Source organism: Triturus cristatus, chromosome 3_2 (genome assembly GCF_964204655.1).
Source record: "Triturus cristatus chromosome 3_2, aTriCri1.1, whole genome shotgun sequence".
In the NCBI taxonomy this organism is placed as follows: Eukaryota; Metazoa; Chordata; class Amphibia; order Caudata; family Salamandridae; genus Triturus; species Triturus cristatus.
The window spans coordinates 987,037,653-987,059,840 of NC_140584.1; the positions used below are offsets into that span (position 1 = coordinate 987,037,653).

At 45.4% G+C, this 22,188-nt stretch overlaps 1 protein-coding gene across 2 annotated transcripts in view; it reads right to left on the minus strand.

The window, feature by feature from the left end:
* ZZEF1 (zinc finger ZZ-type and EF-hand domain containing 1) overlaps positions 1 to 22,188 on the minus strand; it is a 1,433,434-nt gene that overhangs the window by 1,183,860 nt on the left and 227,386 nt on the right. For both annotated transcript variants that reach the window (XM_085649580.1, XM_085649579.1), the window contains exon 9: positions 19,760 to 19,858. In XM_085649580.1, the coding sequence (XP_085505706.1) occupies positions 19,760 to 19,858 (99 nt within the window). The remainder of the gene's footprint in view (positions 1 to 19,759; positions 19,859 to 22,188) is intronic.

The following is a 22,188-nucleotide window of genomic DNA, read 5'->3' on the forward strand; positions in this document are numbered from 1 at the left end:
CAATTCACCCCTATAAACATTTTAATATAAATGTGCCTAACATTTTTTTTAAATTTTTATGAACTTTTACAGTGTAGTTAATTAAATAAGTAAACGCACAATTAACTCTATGCACAACCAAGTACAATCTACTTCACCAAGTTCTTTCAGGAATGTTTGAGATGCTTTTTTATTAATCTGTACGCATCTGATCATTCATAATACAGTTTTCTGGAAAGTTACTGAAAACATTTTCTGTTAAGTACCAATCAATAGGTGTCTGCTAATTTGGAAGTAATAAGAGAATCATAGAACACTTGATACCAATAACTCAATAGAACTCTCCGAATACTATATGCTAATTTGGTTCATTATTGATTAGTCAATGTATTGGTGTGAACTTGAGCTTTTTTGTGGGGTACTCGAAATGTGATGATACATTTGACAGAATCAATTCTCGAGATAAGGAATTGTAGCTATGCTGTAGACAAGATCCCTAAAATCAAATTTTCCTCAAACTTTAGCTAAGGATCTGGAAACCATGGAGGGAGACTGTAGCATTCTCCGCAAAAACATGGCCTGCTTCAACAGGTGAGTAACAATAACTTAATTCTCCCATGAGTACTCAGCTTGCAACCATAGCTAATTTTGTTCCACCTGGATAGGCTGCATCCAAAGTCGGCAATGAGGAATTAGCCCCAGAAGAGACTTTTGCTGCTTCAATAGAAAAGATGTGTAGTGGAAAATAGTTGTGACAAAGTCCCCCAGTTTCAACTACTCACACATGAAGGGAACTCTTTCCCTTGAGCACTGTTGAGTTATGTCCACAAGAAGGATAGGATAGTATTCAGTGATAGAGAAGATTTGGCCTTGTAGACAATGAGCCCCAATTGAAGGAGGAATATAAAGGCTGCTGACCCTTCTAAAAGCCAATCATCCAAGTATGGAAATAATGAGCAGCCCCTTTTCTGTGGACATGCTGACACTGTTGCCACTCAGTTGGTGAAGACTCTTGGGGATGACCTAGGGCTGAAGAGGAGGGCTTTGAATTGGTAATGCTGCCAGTATACAGCAAATTTATACTACTGCGACTGATTTTGATGAATGGCGATATGGGAAAATATGCACCCTGAAGTCCCAGGGATTTCAGGAATTCCCTTTTTTGAAATAGAGAGAGACCATTCTGAAAGACTAACTTTGGGAACTGGTTGACATCATGCAGATCTAAGATGAGTCTCAAGCTGTCTACCTTGGTTCTGGCCTGCCATAGAAGCCCTACTTAAGTTGGAAGACCATTACAACGAGGCAACCAGTGACAAAGAGTTTGGAGAGACGGTTATCAACAGTGTTGTAGTCAATGACAAGGTGGATGACGTCAACAGCGAACAAACAAATGACTGTTGAAAAGACCATCTTCATCATCAAAAAGGCTGCTGTCAATGTGAGAGAGATGTCTTCTCCTTCTGAGAAGTAGGTAGGTACTGTGGGGGAAGTCTCCACAGGTCCAGAATAAAAAACATCCAGAAACAACCAACTGTCTAAGCAGGGTCTGGAAAGTGACTTAAGGGGCTCACATTTCACATACAGTAGAAAATCTGAGCAGGAAAGGCTTGGGGGAGGGAAGGGTGATAGTGCTTAGTGAATTAATCGGATTGGCTAAAATGTAGGTGCTTTTTATTGTAGTGAAAGGGCTGAAAACAAGCACTGTTCTTGGATCTCTGGCTATTTTAACAATGTTTATTGCTAATGAGCAAGTTACTTACCTTCGGTATTGCATTATGTGGTACAGACAGGATTTAGCCGCAGATTCCTCATCTTAGAATCCTCGCAACGCGCCACAATGGTCTGGACAGTTTTTCACCAGTACCTCTGCGCGTCAGTGTTTAGCAACCCTGCAGTGATGTTGTCTCACAAAAGTGACGTCAACAGAGTCCATATAAGCCCACCCCCAACGCACTGACGTCAGTTTTCTTTTGTGACCATATCCACGCCAACAACGCTGAGCCACTTACAGAAACAGTCTCTGGAAATAGTGTGCCAAAAAGGGCAAAATCTTGTATCAATAAGTACAGATTGAAAGAACTGCAGTAGAAAGCAAAGAGCAGATCTAGGAGACCACAGGGCCCTCAGTTCGCAGAGTGGGCAGGATGGGTGGGTCGATAAGGACTCTGTGGCTAGATCTACCAGATAAGGCGTTACCTTTCGTACTTAGGCTAAGCATTTGTGGGGTAAACTTTAAGTGTAAAGATCAGAAGACATTGCGCCCACATTTGTAGAATCTGTCTGTTTGCATTATTTACCCTTTATATTCTCTCATGTTGCTTTGACCATGAGAGTATTGCATCATTCTAGCGTAACCTAAAGTGTTTGATAGCTCCCTGCATATCCTTCCAGCCATTACTTTACGATTTCAACCCCTCAGCTGATCAGCTGTCCATGCTGAAGCATTGGTCTAACAATAGCCTAGAAGTGGACTTACTCTTCACCTGATTGTAGGTGCCTAATATAGAACCATATCACATGCAAATAATTATGTTTCTTTCTACAGTTTGGCATCCCCTGAGAGCATGTTATGTTAAGCGCCTACTCTGTGTGCTGAAAACCATCCCTGACAATTTTGACCTTGACTTGCAATTCAAAACTTCCAATTGTCACCTCTCCTTTTTTCTTTGTATGACCCTGTCTTTGCTGTACATCCTCTGCGTGCCTTCACGTAGAGTCATGTGTATGTCTGCCTTAATCCGGTTATTGTATTAGTGCAAATTACCAACAACTCATCTCCAAGCTGGAGACCGGTCCTTTTTAGTAAATCAGACAATGAGGCCTAGCAACACCTAATCTGCTCTTGCTCATTTACTAATTGCAGCGACCATCTGCATGAACTCATATACCCGCCCCCACTAATGATCATACTTAACAGATACTAATCCACCTCAAAGACACTGGAGTGGACATGGAATGGTCTACTTGAGAGAGCTAGACTAAACCCTTAACAAAAATAACCGCTGGATTAACCCCTTATCTTGGTTCACGAGCAAAGTGCTGATTGGCATAAAGCACTTAACCCCTTCGATGCTGCGCAGATTCCGCCGCTGTGCTGACGGAATCTTGCGCGGGCGTGGTCATGACGGAATGGTTCCGTCATGAGCACAGCTCAACCGTGGGTCATGACGGAACCATTCCGTCATGAGCACCGAAGGGGTTAAACACCTTGTTAGGTCTAATAAGTGATATAAATGTAATTGCAATTTAATACTTAATCAACGATCTGTTAACTTTCTGTAGTGTCCTTTCATCAACAGCAGAAGGGCTAAGAGTAAGACAAGGGGTCAGCCCTGAGTTGTCATCTTGGGTTTAAGGGTGAGTGATCTCACTTCTGGCAAACGCCACTGAACCTTAAGTCACTGAACACTGAGTCTTTGATGCACATGGCATTGGCTGCAGTGCACATAGACAATTTACTGCAATGGAACACAGGGAAAATAATTAGAGGAAACATTGCCATGAGCTCTTCATTATACTGGAGAAATGGTTCAAATGGGATATTTCCCGGCTGTAGCACCAGCATCAAACGTTCGCCTTAACTGCCACAGTGGGTAACTGAAGGTCCAGGGCTCCAGCTACCCGCCTCATTACCATTGAAATGAGGTAGGAGGAGAGACCAAGGCAGTATCTGAAAAGGTGTCCAGCCCACTGGTGTCTGCCAAATCCTCACATTACGTATCCTCTGTTTAGTCTGGGGGCTGGTATACTTCAGGTTCCAGTGGCCCCTCCCAATCTTCCTTGGGTTGTAGCCAATAGAAATAGGGTACAGGCTCCGGACTGGAGAGAGTTGGAGATGAGAATGGGGATGGCGCTGCCAGTTTGCGCCAGCAGAGCTGGGGAAGTCGGCAGAGGAGCCGAAGCTAGGGAAGGTTGAGGTGGCTCAGCCGGCACCAGTCCAGATCCAAACATGGATACAAGGGGCCTGACTGGTGACAGGGGTAACCCCGCCAGTGAAAGACCAGCAGGGGGCCCTCCCAAACCTGCAGAGCCCAAAGGCACGCCAAAGGAATGGGCCAGTCAAATAGGAGGTGATTGGCCTAAAGAAATTCAGAAAGTCGCTCTGGCTCCAGGAAACATAAGGTGGTGTGGAAATAGCCCAGGATCAACTGTGGGGCCAGGCATCGAATGTAGACGTTCTCTTGTCTCAAATGACTTCGATGGACAGGGTGAAGTCCCTCCTCAACTGCTTGATCTTCTTTTTGTGGGACTTACCGGAATGCCCAGATGACTGTGACGAAGATTGATGGCTCCGCGACCGATTCCGGGACTTTCCTCTCAACCAGGATTAGGACCATGGAGGCCCCACACATCAAGCAGCAAGGAGCTTGAGGGCCTGCTCCCTCAAGGCCCTTGGGATGCATGGCGTGGCAATCGGCGCAGGTCTTGGCATTGTGGTAGCACTCAAAACAGAGGCAGAAGAGGGGTGGGTCCGTCACCGAAATTTGCCGGTGACAGGCACCACAGGGCTTCCTCATGGATATCCCTGCCATACCAGCAGACAAAATCTCAAACAATATTTGACAAAAGGTAAAAAAAAAAAGCTCAGTCAAAAAGTGACTGAGGGTAGCTCTTCTACGGTTCTGCCCTTCCTGGCAAGAAAATAAAAGAACTGTGCAAGTCACCTCTAGCACGGATGATACAGACGACGCCACCCATTTCTCACAAAAAAAACTTCTGGGTTCAGTCTGAGGCTTGGGAATAATTCTAAGGTAAGGAATCTGTGGCTAGAAGTCTCCATCAGATACGATAATTAAATATGAATAAGTTGCAAGGTTGTAAATTCAACTTGGAGGCCTAGCTACACAACCTGTTTGCTGTAGTGCACTCTCCACGTTCTAGGAGCAATTATCATGTCTATTGATCTTCTCTCTAAAGTAGTCATAGACACGGATTAGGCACATGTGCAGACCAAAAGGTCTCTGCTCCATCAGAGTAGCTTGCAGTTCAGCTAAACAGTTCATACACAAATTAAATGGATTGCTGAGGCAAAAGTCACTCCTCATGCTACAGAAAAAGGTCTGCGTGTCCAGCTCAGTCTTTGGTGCGAGGCCCTGTTACCTGCTTACGATTTTGTTGTCGGCTGGCACTAATGGGAACTCTTATGTCTCACACTTTCAGCAGAACCTCTGCTTTATGGGATTGCAGTGATTGTTTCACTTGGGACACTAGCTGCAGGAGAGCAGTACGACAAGTCTGCTCAGCTGGGGCCAATCATGGCAAATGCAGCCTCAAAGCAAAGATCCAACAGGTGCTCATTGTGGGTAGTGCCGGCCACCGGGCTGGGTTCACACAGGGTCGTTTCTGGAGGAAGTTGAAGCCTCTGGGCTAGCATCAGCTTCTGCTTCATTTGATATGGCAGTTCCTGCTTGGGATTGACTCAGGGTTGGACAGAAGCACTAACCCTTTGGGCATTGCAGGAGTTCTGGACAGCAGAGGATGCCTTGTTACTTGATTCCATACATGAGCTACTCGCTCACTGCACATACAAGCACTCGACATACACGCAATGCAAACACATGTGTTCTGGGATTCGCAGAACAGTAGAATTTTACACACAACACTTTCTCTGACACAGAGAAAAATCTTTGGTCACACAAAATATACATATTTTGGTGCGCCCCTCCAAGTCGCAGAACACACTCTAGATTAGTGTGAAGTCAGGGCCTAAACAAGAAGCCAGGGCCTAAATAAGAAGCCAGGGCCTAAATAAGAAGCCAGGGCCAAAATAAGAAGCCAGGGCCAAAATAAGAAGCCAGGGCCAAAATAAATAGCCAGGATCTAGTAAAATGTCAGGGCACCCAGGGCAGGGGTACACACCAGGATAACATGCAGAGGATATTCTTTCCCACACTTGTGATATAAACATTTTGACACATTTTGCATAGTTTCAAAACTGGTTTGCCTTCTTCTGCTAGCAATCAAAGAAATCTGGTTTACTGTTGTATTCACAGATCCTTGAGTATATCTTGCAAATCGCTAGCACTATATTTTACTTATCTTCAGTAAAGGTCTTCCTGCTGGCTTCCCAAACAGATTTTTAATTCTCCCAGGCAACAGACTGGAGCCGGAAACCTTTTAACAACTGTTCCCGCACACCGATAGGTTATGTCTTCGGATTTAAGGAAGCGTTATCCCACTCTCGAAGTGACATCTACCAGGACATGCTGACATCAGTTAACAACCAAGAATTCCACACCCATAGACAGGCCATCAGTAACCAACCGTTACAGCATTCAAAATATAATATGGAGCACTATTAAGACCGAGAGGTCCTTTCTGTGGACCGGGAAAGGAGTGAGGTAAAGAATTTGCAGAAAAGAGCATTACCAAAGGCAAGTAATTTGTAATTCTAATTGCAAATTCCTTCACATTTAGACCACCTACCTAATCAGTGCCCTAAAACGGAGAAGGGTCTGAGAGGAGGTCCTGCAGGACAGAGGAATTAAAAAGCCTCCCTTTGCGAAGTTAAGAGTTAATACAATAGTTCTTGGTGAAGTTGTAGATGGACTCCTCATTACAGCCCGGTAGATGTCTAGCACAGGTAGTCAGGAACCTCTATCCTGGCCAAGAAATAACATCTTGATACAGAAGACATTTCATCTTGAAAAGGTCAGTTTTTGAACTATCATCCCTTCTTTTCACTGGCGACTAACGAAAAGTTGATAGTTCTCTCTGTGCTCCTTAGTCCAATGTATATAAAAACTAACAACTCTCTTTGGATCCAGCTGGTAAACCTCTCCCACCTTAGGTAGATCTAGAGGAGAGAAGAACGTGTGGAGCGTTTTAGACTGCCCCACATGGAAGGGCTACACCACTAAGGGTGACATCCCCTTCTGGAGAAAAGACGTGCAAGTCAAACTAAGGCAACATGCAGAAGTGATTGCAATGACTGCAATGAAGAGGATAGTCTTAAGGTACAGCAACCTCAAAGAACACACTGTCCTAAGTTACAAAGGGGTGTACATTAAGAATTTGAGGATTAAGGTATGATCCCACTGCCGCCTAATAACAAGCACTGGCAGAGCCAATAGGTCTCGCTTTCGGGACCTTATAAGTATTTAGTTATGCAGCACAATATCCTTGGTGCAACAACAACTGTTGCATGGCAAAATACTTATAAGGTCCCAAAGGCGAGACCTACTGGCTTTGCCAATGCTTGTTGCTGTTTTTGTGGTACTGCAATATATAGGGATGTTATTTGTCACAGTTTACAGTTTGGATTAGATCATTGATGACACTATTGTTCATAGGATCACAATGTCTTCAGTGACAACTTCTTGCTGCCCAGGTCGTGCCGAGGGGTTCCTTTTCCGGTGGTTCTGCTGTCCTGATCGAGCTGAAGGTCCTGCTGCAGTTGTCTCCTCCCTTTGTGTGTGTGTGTGTGTGTGTGTGTGTGTGTGTGTGTGTGTGTGTGTGGTTGTGTGTGGTTGTGTGTGGTTGTGTGTGGGTGTGTGTGGGTGTGTGTGTGTGTGTGTGTGTGTGTGTGGTTGTGTGTGGTTGTGTGTGTGTGTGTGTGTGTGTGTGTGTGTTTGTGTGTGTGGTTGTGTGTGTGTGTGTGTGTGTGTGGTTGTGTGTGTGTGTGGTTGTGTGTGTGTGTGTGTGTGGTTGGGTGTGTGTGTGTGTGGTTGGTTGTGTGTGTGTGGTTGGGTGTGTGTGTGTGGTTGGGTGTGTGTGTGTGGTTGGGTGTGTGGGGGGTGTGTGGTTGTGTGGGTGTGTGTGTGTTGATGGGTGTGGGTGTGTGTGGGGGTGTGTGGTTGTGGGGTTGGTTGTGTGGTTGGCTGTGTGTGGTTGTGTGTGTGGTTGTGGTTTGTGTGTGTGGTGTGTGGTTGTGGTTTGTGTGTGTGGTGTGTGGTTGTGGTTTGGGTGTGTGGTGTGTGGTTGTGGTTTGTGTGTGTGGTTGTGTGTGTGGTTGTGGTTTGTGTGTGTGGTTGTGTGTGTGTGGTTGTGTGTGTGTGTGGTTGTGTGTGTAGTTGTGTGTGTGTGTGGTTGTGTGTGTGGTTGTGTGTGTGGTTGTGTGTGGTTGTGTGTGTGGTTGTGTGTGTGTGGTTGTGTGTGTGTGGTTGTGTGTGTGTGGTTGTGTGTGTGTGGTTGTGTGTGTGTGGTTGTGTGTGTGTGGTTGTGTGTGTGTGGTTGTGTGTGTGTGGTTGTGTGTGTGTGGCTGGGTGTGGTTGTGTGTGTATGTGTGGCTGGGTGTGGTTGTGTGTGTGGTTGGGTGTGGGTGTGTGTGTGTGTGGTTGTGTGTGTGTGGTTGTGTGCGTGTGGTTGTGTGTGTGTGTGTGGTTGTGTGTGTGTTGTGGTTGTGTGGTTGTGTGTGTGCGGTTGTGGTTGTGGTTGTGTGTGTGGTTGTGACAGTAATATTAAAAGCATCTCAAAATAAAGGAACACAAACATCGAAAGGGAAAGCACACAAGTCAAACAGGCACAGCAAAGCATTGACACAACAACAAAAACAAAACAAGATCACTTAGCGAAGACTTAGTGCTGATAATGGATACACACAGCCCATCATCTTAAGAGTTTAATTACAACCAATGTACACTCAAACCTGCCCCCTCCTTGTGAGTTGCACCCCATATTTCATGAGTTATAACTGCTGCACCCACCATAGCGCAACATAGGTCTAATCGACTAAGCAGTCGCCAACATGTTGTGCTTTTAAAGCGAATGTGCCAAAAGTTTCCAGCATCCTCATCATGTCCTCATGAAAGCACCAACGAAAGGACTCCCTGAATGGTGCAACGGACATGAAGCAGCCGCTGCAATCAGAAATAAACACTGTGAACGTTGTCCAGTTTCACGGTAACATTTCCTTAATGTTCCTTAAGTCACAAAACAGTAATACTAAAAGCATCTCAAAATAAAGGAACACAAACATCGAGTTTGTGGAAAGAGAAAGCACGTTGAGGCAGCGATGGAAGATACATTTAAGGTGGGTGTGATATTGCCTGACTGAGATGCACCCACTGGGAGAATCACAAACACTTGTAAGCACGAAGGCGGGGGGGAGGAGCGGAGGCAGGGAGCAAGCAAGAGGAAAGACAGATGGCGCTGAAGGCTGGCGGTTCGCGCATGCACGCTCGCATGAACGCAAGCTTGTCGCTAGCCAGAAGCACTTTGAAAACTCATCTACTAAAGTCTCTCCGAGCAGCGCATGCTCGCCGACTCAGCGAGACCTAAAAACTGCAAGAGGAAATACCTTTGTAAAATCCTTAAATAATTTAATCACAACTGGCGATTTGAACATTGAGGGTTGATTAGGCAAACAGATTGGCTGAAATAGCTGACAAATTACCTTTAACCCCGTATATGCGGAGGACGGAATGGTTCCGCCCTCAGCCACGGTGGGCATGTGCTGCGGACATAACTGCCCTCGCACACAACCATGGGAAAGCGCCTCTGCTCCCTCCATGGGCTGCCCATATTCAACCCCCCACCAGGATGGCAGCGGCAGACCTTTCACTGCCATCCCCAGCTGGCAATCTGATGACATCAGCACACTTACGGCATGCCGACGTCATTTGATGCAGCTGGGGACGTGCTGGAAGCCATTTGCTTCCAGCATGTCCAAGGACAGGATGTGTTTTCAGGTCTGTCCATCTTTGTGTGGTCTGTATTGATTGACTGACTTTCCCTTTCAGATTGCCAGTAGTTTTACATTCCGTTTGATAAAGCCACACTTTGTTTATTACTTATTTTACACAGTGTTGAGTATTGTTGACTTATTTGTCAAGTTACTTTTCTTAGTAAGGATTATGGCTAGCCACAGGATTACCACTCTGTAGGTTGTTGGTTTCCAAGTCTTCCTCTGACCAGGATTATGAGACCGACTGCTTCTGAAGCAGAGGAGGAAGTCCAGGATTCTGGCAGTGAATTTTCTGTCTGAGAGGAATCATCTGATAAAGCCACTCTCAGTGCCTGTTTCAGAGGAGGACACTGGTGTACCAATAGCGCAGCATGAGAAATTTGGATTGCAGCCTAGGACTAGAAGGCTTCACATTGAAAGAGATGCACTCTGGGTTGCCCTAAACATGGTGCAGCCGGTGTTGCCTGACTTTAGTGTTGTCACAGGGTGTATGTAGATTGAATGCTGAAAACCTTTTACATATAAATTTCTTTGAGTTGTTTTTGGATGATATATTTTTGATGAGATTGTTGACCAGACCAATTTGTATGCTGAACAGTATTTGAGGGAAAACAGTGCCAGACTTAAGCCCCACTCTAAAGCTATCGGTTGGACCTCCACATATCTGGATGAGTTGAAGACATTCTTGGGATTAACTTTTTGATGGGTTTGAGAATGAATCCGTTGCGGTCTTCATGTTGGTCTACTAATCCCTTGATGGCAAAGGCTATAATTCCTTCAACTATGAGTCGTGATCGGTATTTGCTTATTCTTCGGATGCTGCCTTTTGTTGATAATGCTTCAGGGTTGCCACAAGATCACCCTGATTGTGACTGCCTTTTTGAGATTCGGCCTGTCCTTGATCACTTTGTAGATCAATTTTCAGAGATCTATGTTCCAGGGAAAGAAATAGCTGTGGATGAGTCTTTAGTCTTCTTCAAAGGCAGTTTGGTTTTTAGGCAGAACATTCCTAACAAGAGGGCACGTTATGGAATTAAGATGTATATGCTGTCTAAGAGTAGTACAGGATAGGTCTTTAATTTCAGGGTTTATACCGGTAGGGTTTCCAGTATTGACTGCTCCTGGTTGTCCCTCCACTTTCAGAGTTCATAAAACAATTGTGTGGGAACTTGATAGAGGACTTTTTAACAAAAGGTCACCGTTTATACGTAGATAACTTCTACGATGGTGTGCAATTGTTCAGGGAATTCTTTAAAGTGGACACGGTTTGTGGCACAATTTGCTCAGACGGTATAGGTTACCCAAAAGGGCTTGTTTGTAAAAAAAAACTTCGGAAGTGACAGTGCAGTGCCTTGCGTAGTGATGAACTTCTAGCTGGGAAATTTTCTGACAGGAGAGATGTTTATATGCCGACTACTATCTTTAATGAAAGTACTTTACCTGTGACTGTTTGGGGTCAGGTTGTTGAAGTGTTCAAACTTGTGAGCATTTTAGACTACAATAAGCACATGGGTGGTGTAGACAGAGTAGCTCAGAGGGTGGCACCTTGCACTGCTGTTCGTAAGGCTTATGTTTGGTATAAGAAGTTGCCTATCCAGTTAGCAACATTCATTGCTTTAGTTGTATTCAAGTATTTTTCTCCAGAGTCAAAGATTATTATTGTTCGGTTTCAGCAGTCTGTGATAGTAGTAGTAGTAGTAGATGAGATTTATAAAGTGTGACTATCACTCCACGGGAGTATCTTGGCACTAAGCAGAGAAAGACAGGAAAGCTCAGGAGGCATCTACTGCCCCCAAGATTATAGAAGAGCTCCTAAGATCCAAGTTTTCACTAACTTTCTGAAACAGGATTCTGATTGAGTGAAACTGAGAGGATTGGGGAGAGTATTCCATGCTTTTACCCTAAGAACTGTTATTGATCTCCCCCCCTTTGTTTTAGGGGTGGCAGCCTTGTGGTAGGGAACATGCAAGAGTTCCTAGAGTTGTAGCGATGGAAGAAGTGGCTAGATAGAAGGATCGCCACTTTCCTGATCACATTCCTCCCACGGCCCAAAAATACTTTTGCAGTAGGAGATGTAGAGTCTGTACCCGAAGAGGTGTGCGGAAGGAGAGTCGTATGTACTGCTCTGATTGTCTTTCTAAAATTGGGTTGTGTATGCCCACACGTTTTAAATTGTACCACATGCAACAACGTTTTTGGGAGCAACGGTTAGCATAACAGTAAACGGACTTTTATATGTTTTTTCACGGTTACCATTAGTGTGATGTATTTAGTTAGAGCTGTTATGTTTTTAGTTACAGTTTTGTATCTACTTCCAATTGGTTTGTCTTTTATTTTAAAGAACGTGATGGCGGTGTGCGTGGACTAGCGCTTGGCTGGTGGTGTGCGTGAACTGGCATTTGGATGGCACATTTTACATTCTGAACCTTCACTCACCCTCGTGCCAAATCAAACCAGTATGTGTGTGTTTATTGTGAGACTGTTGTGAAGTGATATTGTCTTTTATGCCTTTCTCTGCCAGGGTGTATATTACCTCTACATTGTCTGTTGATGTGAGTGTTGTAATGTGCTGGGCCCGTAGCTAGCGGTGTGAAAAGTCTTGTGTGTTTCACATATGAAAGGCTTGTGAATGGCATGTAAAGCGGTTGGTACCTTGTCACAGCTTTATAGCTCACAAGCTGTGAGTACTTGGTTCAGGTATTTGACATTTCAATAATTAACAATGTATTTCATTTTCTGTGAAGTCTCTTGATAATAAAATATACAGTTTAAACCTTTCACTCTCCCTCGTGCCAAATACAACCAGTATGTGTGTGTACTTGAAGAAAAGATGGTTGTGCAGTTATATTTGTCTAGGGAAAATCTATCAAATCTAGATATTTTCGTAAGCTAGACACCCAGGGGAGTACAGGGTGGTGTGCCTCTTGTGGATCCCAACAGGTTTTCCTACCCACAATGCCATGCAATCCTAAACATGTGACTACAATCACACATTTTCCTTGCATTAGTGAGTTATTTCCTACCACCCAGTGTTCCCTAAGGTCTCCAGATAAAAATGCTACCTCGCTTGTGTGGGTGGGCCAAGGGTCCGCGACAGGAACAAACCCAAACATATTGTGAGGACATCAAAATTATCCATCACAAAACGACCTGGTTTTGCAAGGGGACCACCTGCGTATTTAGTTCCAAGTTTGGCGGCCATCTACGGAAAACCTACCAAACCCAGACATTTCTGAAAACTAGACACCTGGGGAGTCCAGGGAGGTGTGGCTTGTGCAGATTTTCCAACGTTTTCTTACCCAAAATCCCCTGCAAACTCAAATTTAGCTAAAAAACTAAATCACATTTTGCTCACATTTCTGCGTCAGATCACTACGCCAGCACAAATTTCCTACCACCCAGCGTTGCCCTAGGTCTCCCAATAAAAATAACTCACATGTGTGGGTGTCCAAAGTAGAGTCAGCCTAAAAACATTATGGACAATCTTTGGTGTCCCCTCAATCCCTACTTGTTTTTGGCCCTTCCAGGTCACTGGCACTTGGTCCACCCACACAAGTGAGGTATATATTTTATCGGGAGACCAAGTGGAACGCTGGGTGCTTGGAATTTTGTGGCTGTGCAGTGACCCCACACAGAAATGTGAGGATAATGTGATTTTTTAGCTTAATTTGAGGTCTGTAGGGGATTAAAGATAAGAAATATTTGGGGGATCCGTGCAAGCCACACCTCCATAGACTGCCACGGGTGTCTCGTTTTCAGAAATTTTGGGGTTTGGTAGGTTTCCCTAGATGGCTGCCGAGCCCGGAACCAAAAATGCAAAGGCCCCCGTTGCAAAACCAGGTCACTTTGTGATAGATCATTTTGATGTGTCCATAATGCGTTTTGGGCCCTTCCCAGTCGCTGGCACTTGACCGACCCACAAAAGTGAGGCAGTATAAAAGTTGCATGGACATTATGGCACCCTGCAGATTCTAGAACTGTCCATCCCAGAAATGTGAGGAAAATGTGTTTTTGTTGGTCAAAATTTGTGGTTTGCAAGGGATCTGGGTAAAAAAACATGGTTAGAGCCACGCAAGTCAGCCCTCCCTAGAAAGCCCGAGGGGTACAGTTTTTTAAGGTACAGGTTGGCTAGGTTTCCCTAGGTACCAGCAGAACTAGGGTCCAAAATCTAGAGCTACCCACACTGAAAAAGAGGGTCAGCTTTTGGAAGAAAAATGCGCTGCACCCATGTTGCATTTTGGCCCATTTCCTGTCGCAGGCATTAGGTATACCCACACAAGTGAGGTAGCATTTTTATCAGGACACCTGGGGGAATGCTGGATGGTAGGAAATTGGTGCCGGCCCAGTGATCCCACAACTTTCACACACAAAAATCTGAGGAAAGTGAGATTTTTCTTTTAGCTAAATTTGAAGTTTGCATGGGATTCTGGGTTAGAAAACATTGGGGGAATCCACGCAAGCCACATCTTCCTGGGCGCCCCCGGGTGTCTAGTTTCCAGAAATGTCTGGCTTTGTTAGATTTCCCTAGATGGCCGCCAAGCCTGGGACCAAAAACGCAGGTGCACCCCTATCTATCAGAAAACGACCTGATTTTGCAAGAGGGCACCTGTGTTTTGGTCCCAGGCTCAGGTAAAGGATTTAAATGCCACTCTGTCCAGAGGAAACCGTAAACTTTGCACTGCCTAATGAAGAGTTCCCAGGAAAGACAGCAGCAAGATGGTCATACGAAGATAGTCTGCGACTAACTGATGAGCCCACAACCAAAAAACAGTCGGAGATTTATGAATATGTGCATTCTTAACGTACGACTTACTTACCTTCGGTAACGATGTATCTGGTAGAGACAATTCTAGCCGCAGATTCCTTCACGTAGAATTATCCCCAGGCCTGAGACTGGATCCGAAAACTTTTTTGCCACAGCATCCCTGCGCGCTGGGGGCGGGGAGACATCACGCGACTCCGCCCAGGCGTCGTCCGCGTATGTGACGCCAGCGAGGTCACCTAAGACCCGCCCGGCGCCCTACGTCAGTTTTCTTCGGAGAGCTTTTCCGCACCACAACGCGGAACCACCAGATAAAAAACTGTGGAAGCATGCGAACAGTGTGCGAAGAGCAGAAAATTTGTAAAGAAACGGTGACTAACAACACCACCAGAGTAGCGCCAGCACCGCAGAACCCAAGGGCAGGGAAAGAAGAAAGAAGAACAAGCAGAAACCTGCGCAGTCACTCTGCCAGCACATAGACAGCCTCCCATCCCTGTGCCCCGAAGGCAAGAACATGCGTAAAGTCATGGCACACGTAGTAAAACCCCCCCGCCCATCCTGAGCAAGGAATGGGACCATTCCCAAGACAGACAGGGACAACAAACTTCCAAGTCACCCCAACCTGGAGGGCAACCGCCCACAAGGACAAGGCAAGACATGGCCAGAGAACCCTCAATCAGTGGATAGCAATGGAAGGAAGGGAGGGGGAGGGAGGACAGGGATAGAAAGCAATCCCAAAATATGGGAGCCCTCTTAGGAAGAACTTCCACAGCAAAGGAAAAAACAAAAGAGCCACGGGGAAAAAAACACCCCTTGCTGACGGCTTGCAGAAGGCCCAATCTGAGGGCCAAGTCTGCGCAACAACTCCTGCAGAATCCACACACCATCAACACAAGGGCCATCAAGCAGCCAACAATGCCAAAGTCCCAAGGAAGGACATAAACGGCCAGAAAACACTCCACAGCCAGAACAACCGGCCTAAGAAGGCCCAGAAGCAACCCAACTCAGCAGTCACTGAGGAGAGAACGGAGGAGGAGGATAAGGCGGAGGAGGACGACGGAGCCCTGCCAAGAGCCTTTGGATGGCGGAGTCGGCCGGGGCATCGAACAGCAGGCTGCCGTCAAACGGAAGGTCGATGAGTCGCTCTCGAATATTCTCAGGGAATTCTCCATCCCGAAGCCAAGCATGGCGACAGAGAGCGACTGAGGAAGTCATGGCCCGGCCCAGCACCTCCGAGATGCCCAGAGCAGAGCGGAGAATAAACGGCGCAAGTTCCCGGCCATCCAATGCGTGATGCCGTAAGTCCACTGGACCAGACACCTGGGACGCCGCAGATCCCAGAGACTCAGCCGAGTCCCACAAACAGGAGGAGGCCCTAGCCAGCACACACAAGGTGTTAAGGGCCCGCAGGACCGCGCTGGTCGAGGCGAACATGCTACGCCCCCAAGAGTCCAGCCAGCGGGCCTCTCGGGACGGCGGAGTAAACAGTGGCAGCAGGGAGGGAAAAGCAGTCCGCAAAAGGGGACTGGCGGCTGAGGGGTGAAGGGAAAGACACGCCAGGTCACACGGTGCCGGGAGGTGCCCGGCGCAGGAGATGCTGAGGCCCCGGGTCCCCTGAGGCAGGACGCCTCCAAGCCCCCGTCAAGGAAGAAAGGAGCGAACTTTCAATAGATGGTCTGCCGGAAAGTGAGCCACCAGGTCACCCATGCGAAGGATGCCCACAGCCGTGGACACCGCGTGAGCGAAGGCCACCCCCGCCTCCCTAGGGCCCCGCGGTGGAGAAAGCAGCTCCTCCGTGGGCCAAGCGGGACGGGCAAGGGCCAGACCTGGAAGTCAGAAGGGTGCCGAAGAATGAGGGACTTGCCACTCTTCCGACGAACATCTCTGCTTCAGGAAGGGGGGGGGGATCAGCTGACGCCCCAGAAGGGGAAGGAGGAGGAGACGCCAGCGAGGCCTGCAAAGCCGCCGCGTATGTCTCCATTTGGACTCTCAACGCCCCAACACCGGGAAACGGTGGATTGGACGACACGCGGGGCCGCATCACCCGCGGAGAGTCCACCCCCCCGGTAGGCCGGAAACCAGCCCCCGGGGACAAACTGTGACACTTACCACCGGGGAGCAACCCTCACGTGACATCGGAGGAAGGCGAGGACGACGACCACGACCGTATCTGAAGCCGTCCTCCGAAGTAGACAGAGGGGAGTACGTCGACCTGGAGAGACGCGCCGAGAGAAGTTTCATCCGGTGCTCCCGCCGGGACTTCGGCTTCAACTGTTGGCACGCCGTACAATCTGTGGTGCCGTGATCCTCCCCCAAACACCACTTACAATGAGGTGAGGGTCCGTCGCTGACATAAGACGCCCACAAGACGTGCAAGATTTAAAGCCCGAAGGCATTCGCACACTGTTCCACCAAAGAAATGGAAGAAACAGGGGGCCCCAACAGATCAGTAGCAAGGATCGGATCCGCGTTGCACGTGGAAAAGGAAAAAAACTGACGTAGGCGTGCCGGGGCGGGTCATATGCGACCTCGCTGACATCACGTATGCGGACGACGCCTGGGCGAGCCGCGTGATGTAGCCCCGGCACGCAGGGAAGCGGTGGTAAAAAGTTTCCGGATCCAGTCTCACGCCTGGGGATAATTCTACGTGAAGGAATCTGCGGCAGGTAGTCTTCATCAGTTCTGCAAATTCTAGTCGCAACTATAAACATCTAAAGGGCTGAGGTGAGGCGAAAAGGAAGGATGGCGAACTTGAAGGGTTCTGACCTCACAACAATGTGGAGTAAATGCCTTTGGGACTGAAGGATGGGCACATGAAAGAATGTGTCTAGTAAGTCCAAGGACACTTTTCAGTGTTCACGATCTACAGTGGAAGGGGCCATGGGCAGTGTTAGCATCCTGAATTTGCCCTTACAAAAATAACAGAAACCGAGTGGGAAGGTTGACAGAAAAAGAAAGAGTGCAACCATGATGAACAACCTTCAGTACCAATTGGTCCAAGTTAATTGCATGCCAGTGTGCAGCTAAAACCTATCCTGCCATCTACTGGCTGCAGATCACTTGGTATTCACAGCAGCAGGAGTAGAGGAAGACTAACCTTGCTGGCGGCCCCATCATCAGCCACAACCACATGCCCTAGAGTCAGGAGCCTGATGACCTGGCTGCTGAACAGGTTAAGATGACTGCCTCTGGCACCAATTCAGTTTCTGGGAAAAGCCTTTGAACTTCTGTTATTGCTTGTGGAACTGTCAGGGTGGGGCTAGTAAGATCAGGGAAAGGGCTGGAGCAAAGAATCTTTGAACAACTCCAAGGCTGAATCCATCTCATCTTCAAACAGCCCTTAGTACTCAAAAGGTATACTCATGAGAGATTCCTTTATGTCAGCAGAAATAAATGTAGCTCCCAATGAGCCATGACGGTAAGTCACTACACTAGTGCCCATAGCACGAATCGCACACCTGTGGTGTCCAGGCAGCCCCCGAAATGTTATTTGGACACATCCACTCCTTCGCAGACTGTATGGGACAAAATATTTCAGAACTCCTCAGGTAGGACAAGTCAAGATTTCACTCTCCATATTCCAGAGAGCATGAGTGCTTCTTCACAATCAAAGCGCATTCAGAAATTTCAAAGCCAAACAGGGAGGGAAACACTTTCTTGCAAAGCACATCAATTTTCTTCTATTCATCTTATGGCATGTCTGTAGGGAAGGCATTCGGCTTCAGTTTACTGGTCAAAGCCTGAATTATGAGGCTTTCTGGTGTGGGTTGCTGTACGAGAAAGATTGGATCATCTGTAGAAGGTCTACGGTGCCTAGTGATGTGGGAACTTACTAGTGGAACCAAAGATGGTTTTAGTTATGCTGCCCTCAAAGCTTCTGTCAGGACTTCATTGAAAGTTAACAGAGGCTCTGATGCTAAAGGGCCAGTTTGCAAGATTTCTGTAAGCAGGTTTGCTATAGTTTCCACAGCTGGCAACTGCAGTTAGAAACTCTCTGAGGCTCTATGGACTACAACAGCAAAGGGGGGTATTTCCTCATGGGGTTCCCAAATGGGGAGTTAAAGTCAGTTTCTGGTGACGTATCAAGTTACTAGCATTCGGAAGGTCTAAATATAGCCGGGCATCTGTATAGTAAGAGGGTACAAAAATTGACAGCCTCATCATTATCCTCATAAAGAACATTTTACAAATCTTGTATTGCATCTGAATCCGAAACAAGCAAGGCCTCAAGGCACTAAAAATACTGGTGGGGAGGCAATGGCACTGTCGAAGAATCATCCCACTCTATAGACTGTACCTTAGTGATCATGTAGCGAGAGAGATGCAGAGATCAAGCCAAATTTTGTACCAGATCCGAGACTGGTGTTGGGGTCATATCTGGAACTGCCACCTCTGGACACTGGGCTGGCACTAAACAATTGGCCTTCAGAAAGAGAGTACAGGCGCAGCCTGGTTTTGACTGCAGGGCTAGGCAGAGTCATAATGGGGTCAGTCTGCCCCACAAACCCCTCACCAGCCGAACTCCAAATGAGGACACAAGCGGAACCGGGATATCATCAGAAGTACTGAAAAAGCTGCAAAATTGCTTATTTAAAGGCATCTACCTTATGCAGATTTATTTATGGCCCAGGAAATTTGGGGTGCATCGGCTGCAGCTGGGGAATGGGTGAGTCAGACTGGTGCGGAATCGGGCTTTTGAGTGACAACTGCACAGGATTTTGAGTGACAATTCCATAACTATAAACGACATCGCCTTCCTTGAAGTGTGGTATAGCTTGAAGCCTGTAGTCTTCGCAGGAGACATATACCTAGCACATTGCCACAAAAAAAGTTTTGGAAGTTGGTGAAGGACCTACAAACGTTCCGAAGCGGAGTGCTGACTCCAGGACTAAGGGTGCAGAAACAAAGAACTGGCATCCACTTTCAGGTGTGGCCTGTGCCATCATTTCTGCAGATGGGTCCAGGCCACCTTATGGATTGTTGTCAATTCTTGGGGCAGCTTTTTAATTTTACTCTTGGAAAGTGAAAAGAGACATTAGCAACAAAGAGAAAAATAAATCCTGGAAAGATTCAATCACTAAATATGACTCCATATGAGTAAACTATTGTATGATGTATTGTAGCTGTGTTGCATAATATTTCCCCAAGTCTGGGGTCTTCATGACCCATTTTTCTTAAGCAAAGTCAAGGTCACCAAATCTATGGAACACCATCTCATATTTCAATAGCAATGTTTGTAGCAAATGATGTAAGGAAAATGTGCAATTGTGTATCATAAAATGGTCTATTTGCTCACATTGTATTAGGATTTTCTTTAGACAGGAAGGGGTGCTGCATTGTAGTAAAAATGCAATAAATGTACACAATTCAAACAGAGCTTGTGTACTTACCATCTCCTGTAAATGGTTCTACAAGCATATTTTCTGGCCCAGATTGATCTTCCTTCCCTTTAACATCACAGGCTAGCAACGTAAACTTGATTGGCTTTCCTGATAAAATAAAGAAAAAGATCAGGAAAAAGATACCTAGACAAAGCTAATCTTGGCAAATATTTTAAACACGCAATTCAAACATATATATGGAATATAAAGTACCCCCTGCTGTTCATTATAAGGATATAGCAAGTCACCAAGTACTTCTATGACCATACAGAGGAATGAGGCTGAAGGTAGAGTTCCTTCATAAGGTTATGTCAACTCCAAGGTGACTTGTAATAGCCTCATGTACGGCAGGGGGTACTTTATCACTTATAACCATTGGCATGTAGCGCTTTCATGCAAAAGAAAGACCATGACAAAAGGTTCTGATTTTGTTAATATATACCTAAGCAATGAAAAACACATATTGTCCTGAACATCTCCTTTCTGCTTGTCACCGTACACGCAGAAGATCAAAAGAAAGAAAAAATATGTTTTTTTTTTTATTAACAGCTGCTTTAATTATGCTACTTGACCAGACCTACCCTGCCTTTCTCCTTGGCTGCTGGCTCTACAGCAGCAGCCATTGTACCGTCAGAATGTAACTGTAATAGTAAATTATTACAGTTGAGTTCAGATGTCATTTCTTTAGAATCAGTGACTGAGTGAGTCAGAGTCAAAAATTATGAAGAAATTAGATATAATATATATATTCCAACAAGTTCAACACCTCCACACGGCGAGGATCTCACAGCGCCAAAAGAGTAAAATCTACAAATAGGTTGCTTGTAAAAACCAAAAGTGTTTATTCAATACACTATAGTGCAGAGCATGGACGTCTACGCGTTTCGGCCCTCAGCCTTCAACTAGACCATAGAGACCCATTGTCTAGATCACCAATTTAAAGTGAAACAGTGCATTTTAGATCCCCTTGTTTATTTCTACTATTGTGCAAATGCTAGACTGCTAACCCTCATGTTTAGACAATGGCGACTAGTGTCCGCCATTTTTACTCCCAATGCTATTTATAAAGTACATCTAGCAATAATTTTCATGGCAGTAAAGAGCAAATGCATGATTTCATTACTATCCGGATAAGATAAATCTATGTTTTTATACATTTGATAGGAGTTAAAACATATGTGCAAAATACACAATTAAAAGGTTGTAAAAACGTGCCAATAACAATTAGATCAATATTCTGCTCAGTTTGAGCGCAAAGAGTAAATTACAGTAAAGTACTGGAAAGGTTAAATCAAACTGATAATATGACATAAAAGCATAATCTGAAATGTCATATAAAATATTTAATTGTTTCTAAAATAATAAAATGGGGACAGAATGCCAATGAACAGATTCATGGGGATTAATCAATTCCGCCATCCCCTTTTCCCTTTTTGATCGATGTGATCTATATATCATCAGAAACTGCTTAATGCATTTACTCATTTTCCCATTTTACAGACTGTTGTATGGAAATGTCTATAAAGTATATATTTCTCAAAAACAATCCTCGTGTTTCAACATTAAAGCACTTGAGATCTAAAATAAAGTTCATTGGTTTCAGTTCCATTAAATATAATGTGGCACCATTTTTTTTCAATTTCTCATGGAGAGGATTTTTGCCTTTTTGTATTCCATTTTGCCCTTTTTCCCTCTTTTCTGGATTTTGTAAGATGAATTACTCATGATAAAACGTATTCCAAATAGTGGTTTCTCCGGTTTAGTGCCTGTACAATATATTCTGTGGATGTTAAGAAGTTCTTTTTCAATTCTGGATGCAGGTATTTAAATATCAACAAATTCTTGTATTTGATATTATTGCCGATGAATGTGCAAACTGCATCCGGATGATGGCCAAATGGACTCTCTGTTCCAATTGACAGAATGTATCGTCATTCTGTTTTCCTTAAGTCCAAAGTTCTGTCACCTCCTCGTTCTTTTTGCTTCACGATCTTTAGGCCAAAGTATTTCAATTGTTGGCTATTACTTGAGGGGTGTTCAGAGAAGTGTTTCACCATTGGATAGGAAAAGTCTTTCTTTTTAATAGCTCTTATGTGTTGGAGTATTCCTAATTTTAATTTGTTAATTGTACTCCCCAATTATTGTTTCTTACAGGAGCATTCCTATATGTATACCACATATTTAGATTCACACGTGATATGGTTAGTGATGTATTCTGTTTTTCCATTTTGAAGTTGATCGGATAAGGTATTTTGACCATGTTCGCAGTCCTTGCAGTTTGAACACTTCCAAAATCCAGGCGTATTTAGCCAAGTAGATTTTTTGGATTCCATGATCTCCAGGTGGCTGTGTATCAAAATGTCTCCCAAGAACCTGTTTTTCTGTATGTTATGCTTGGGTTTGGTGGTAGCTTTCTTTTTAATGTTTCATCAAGCATT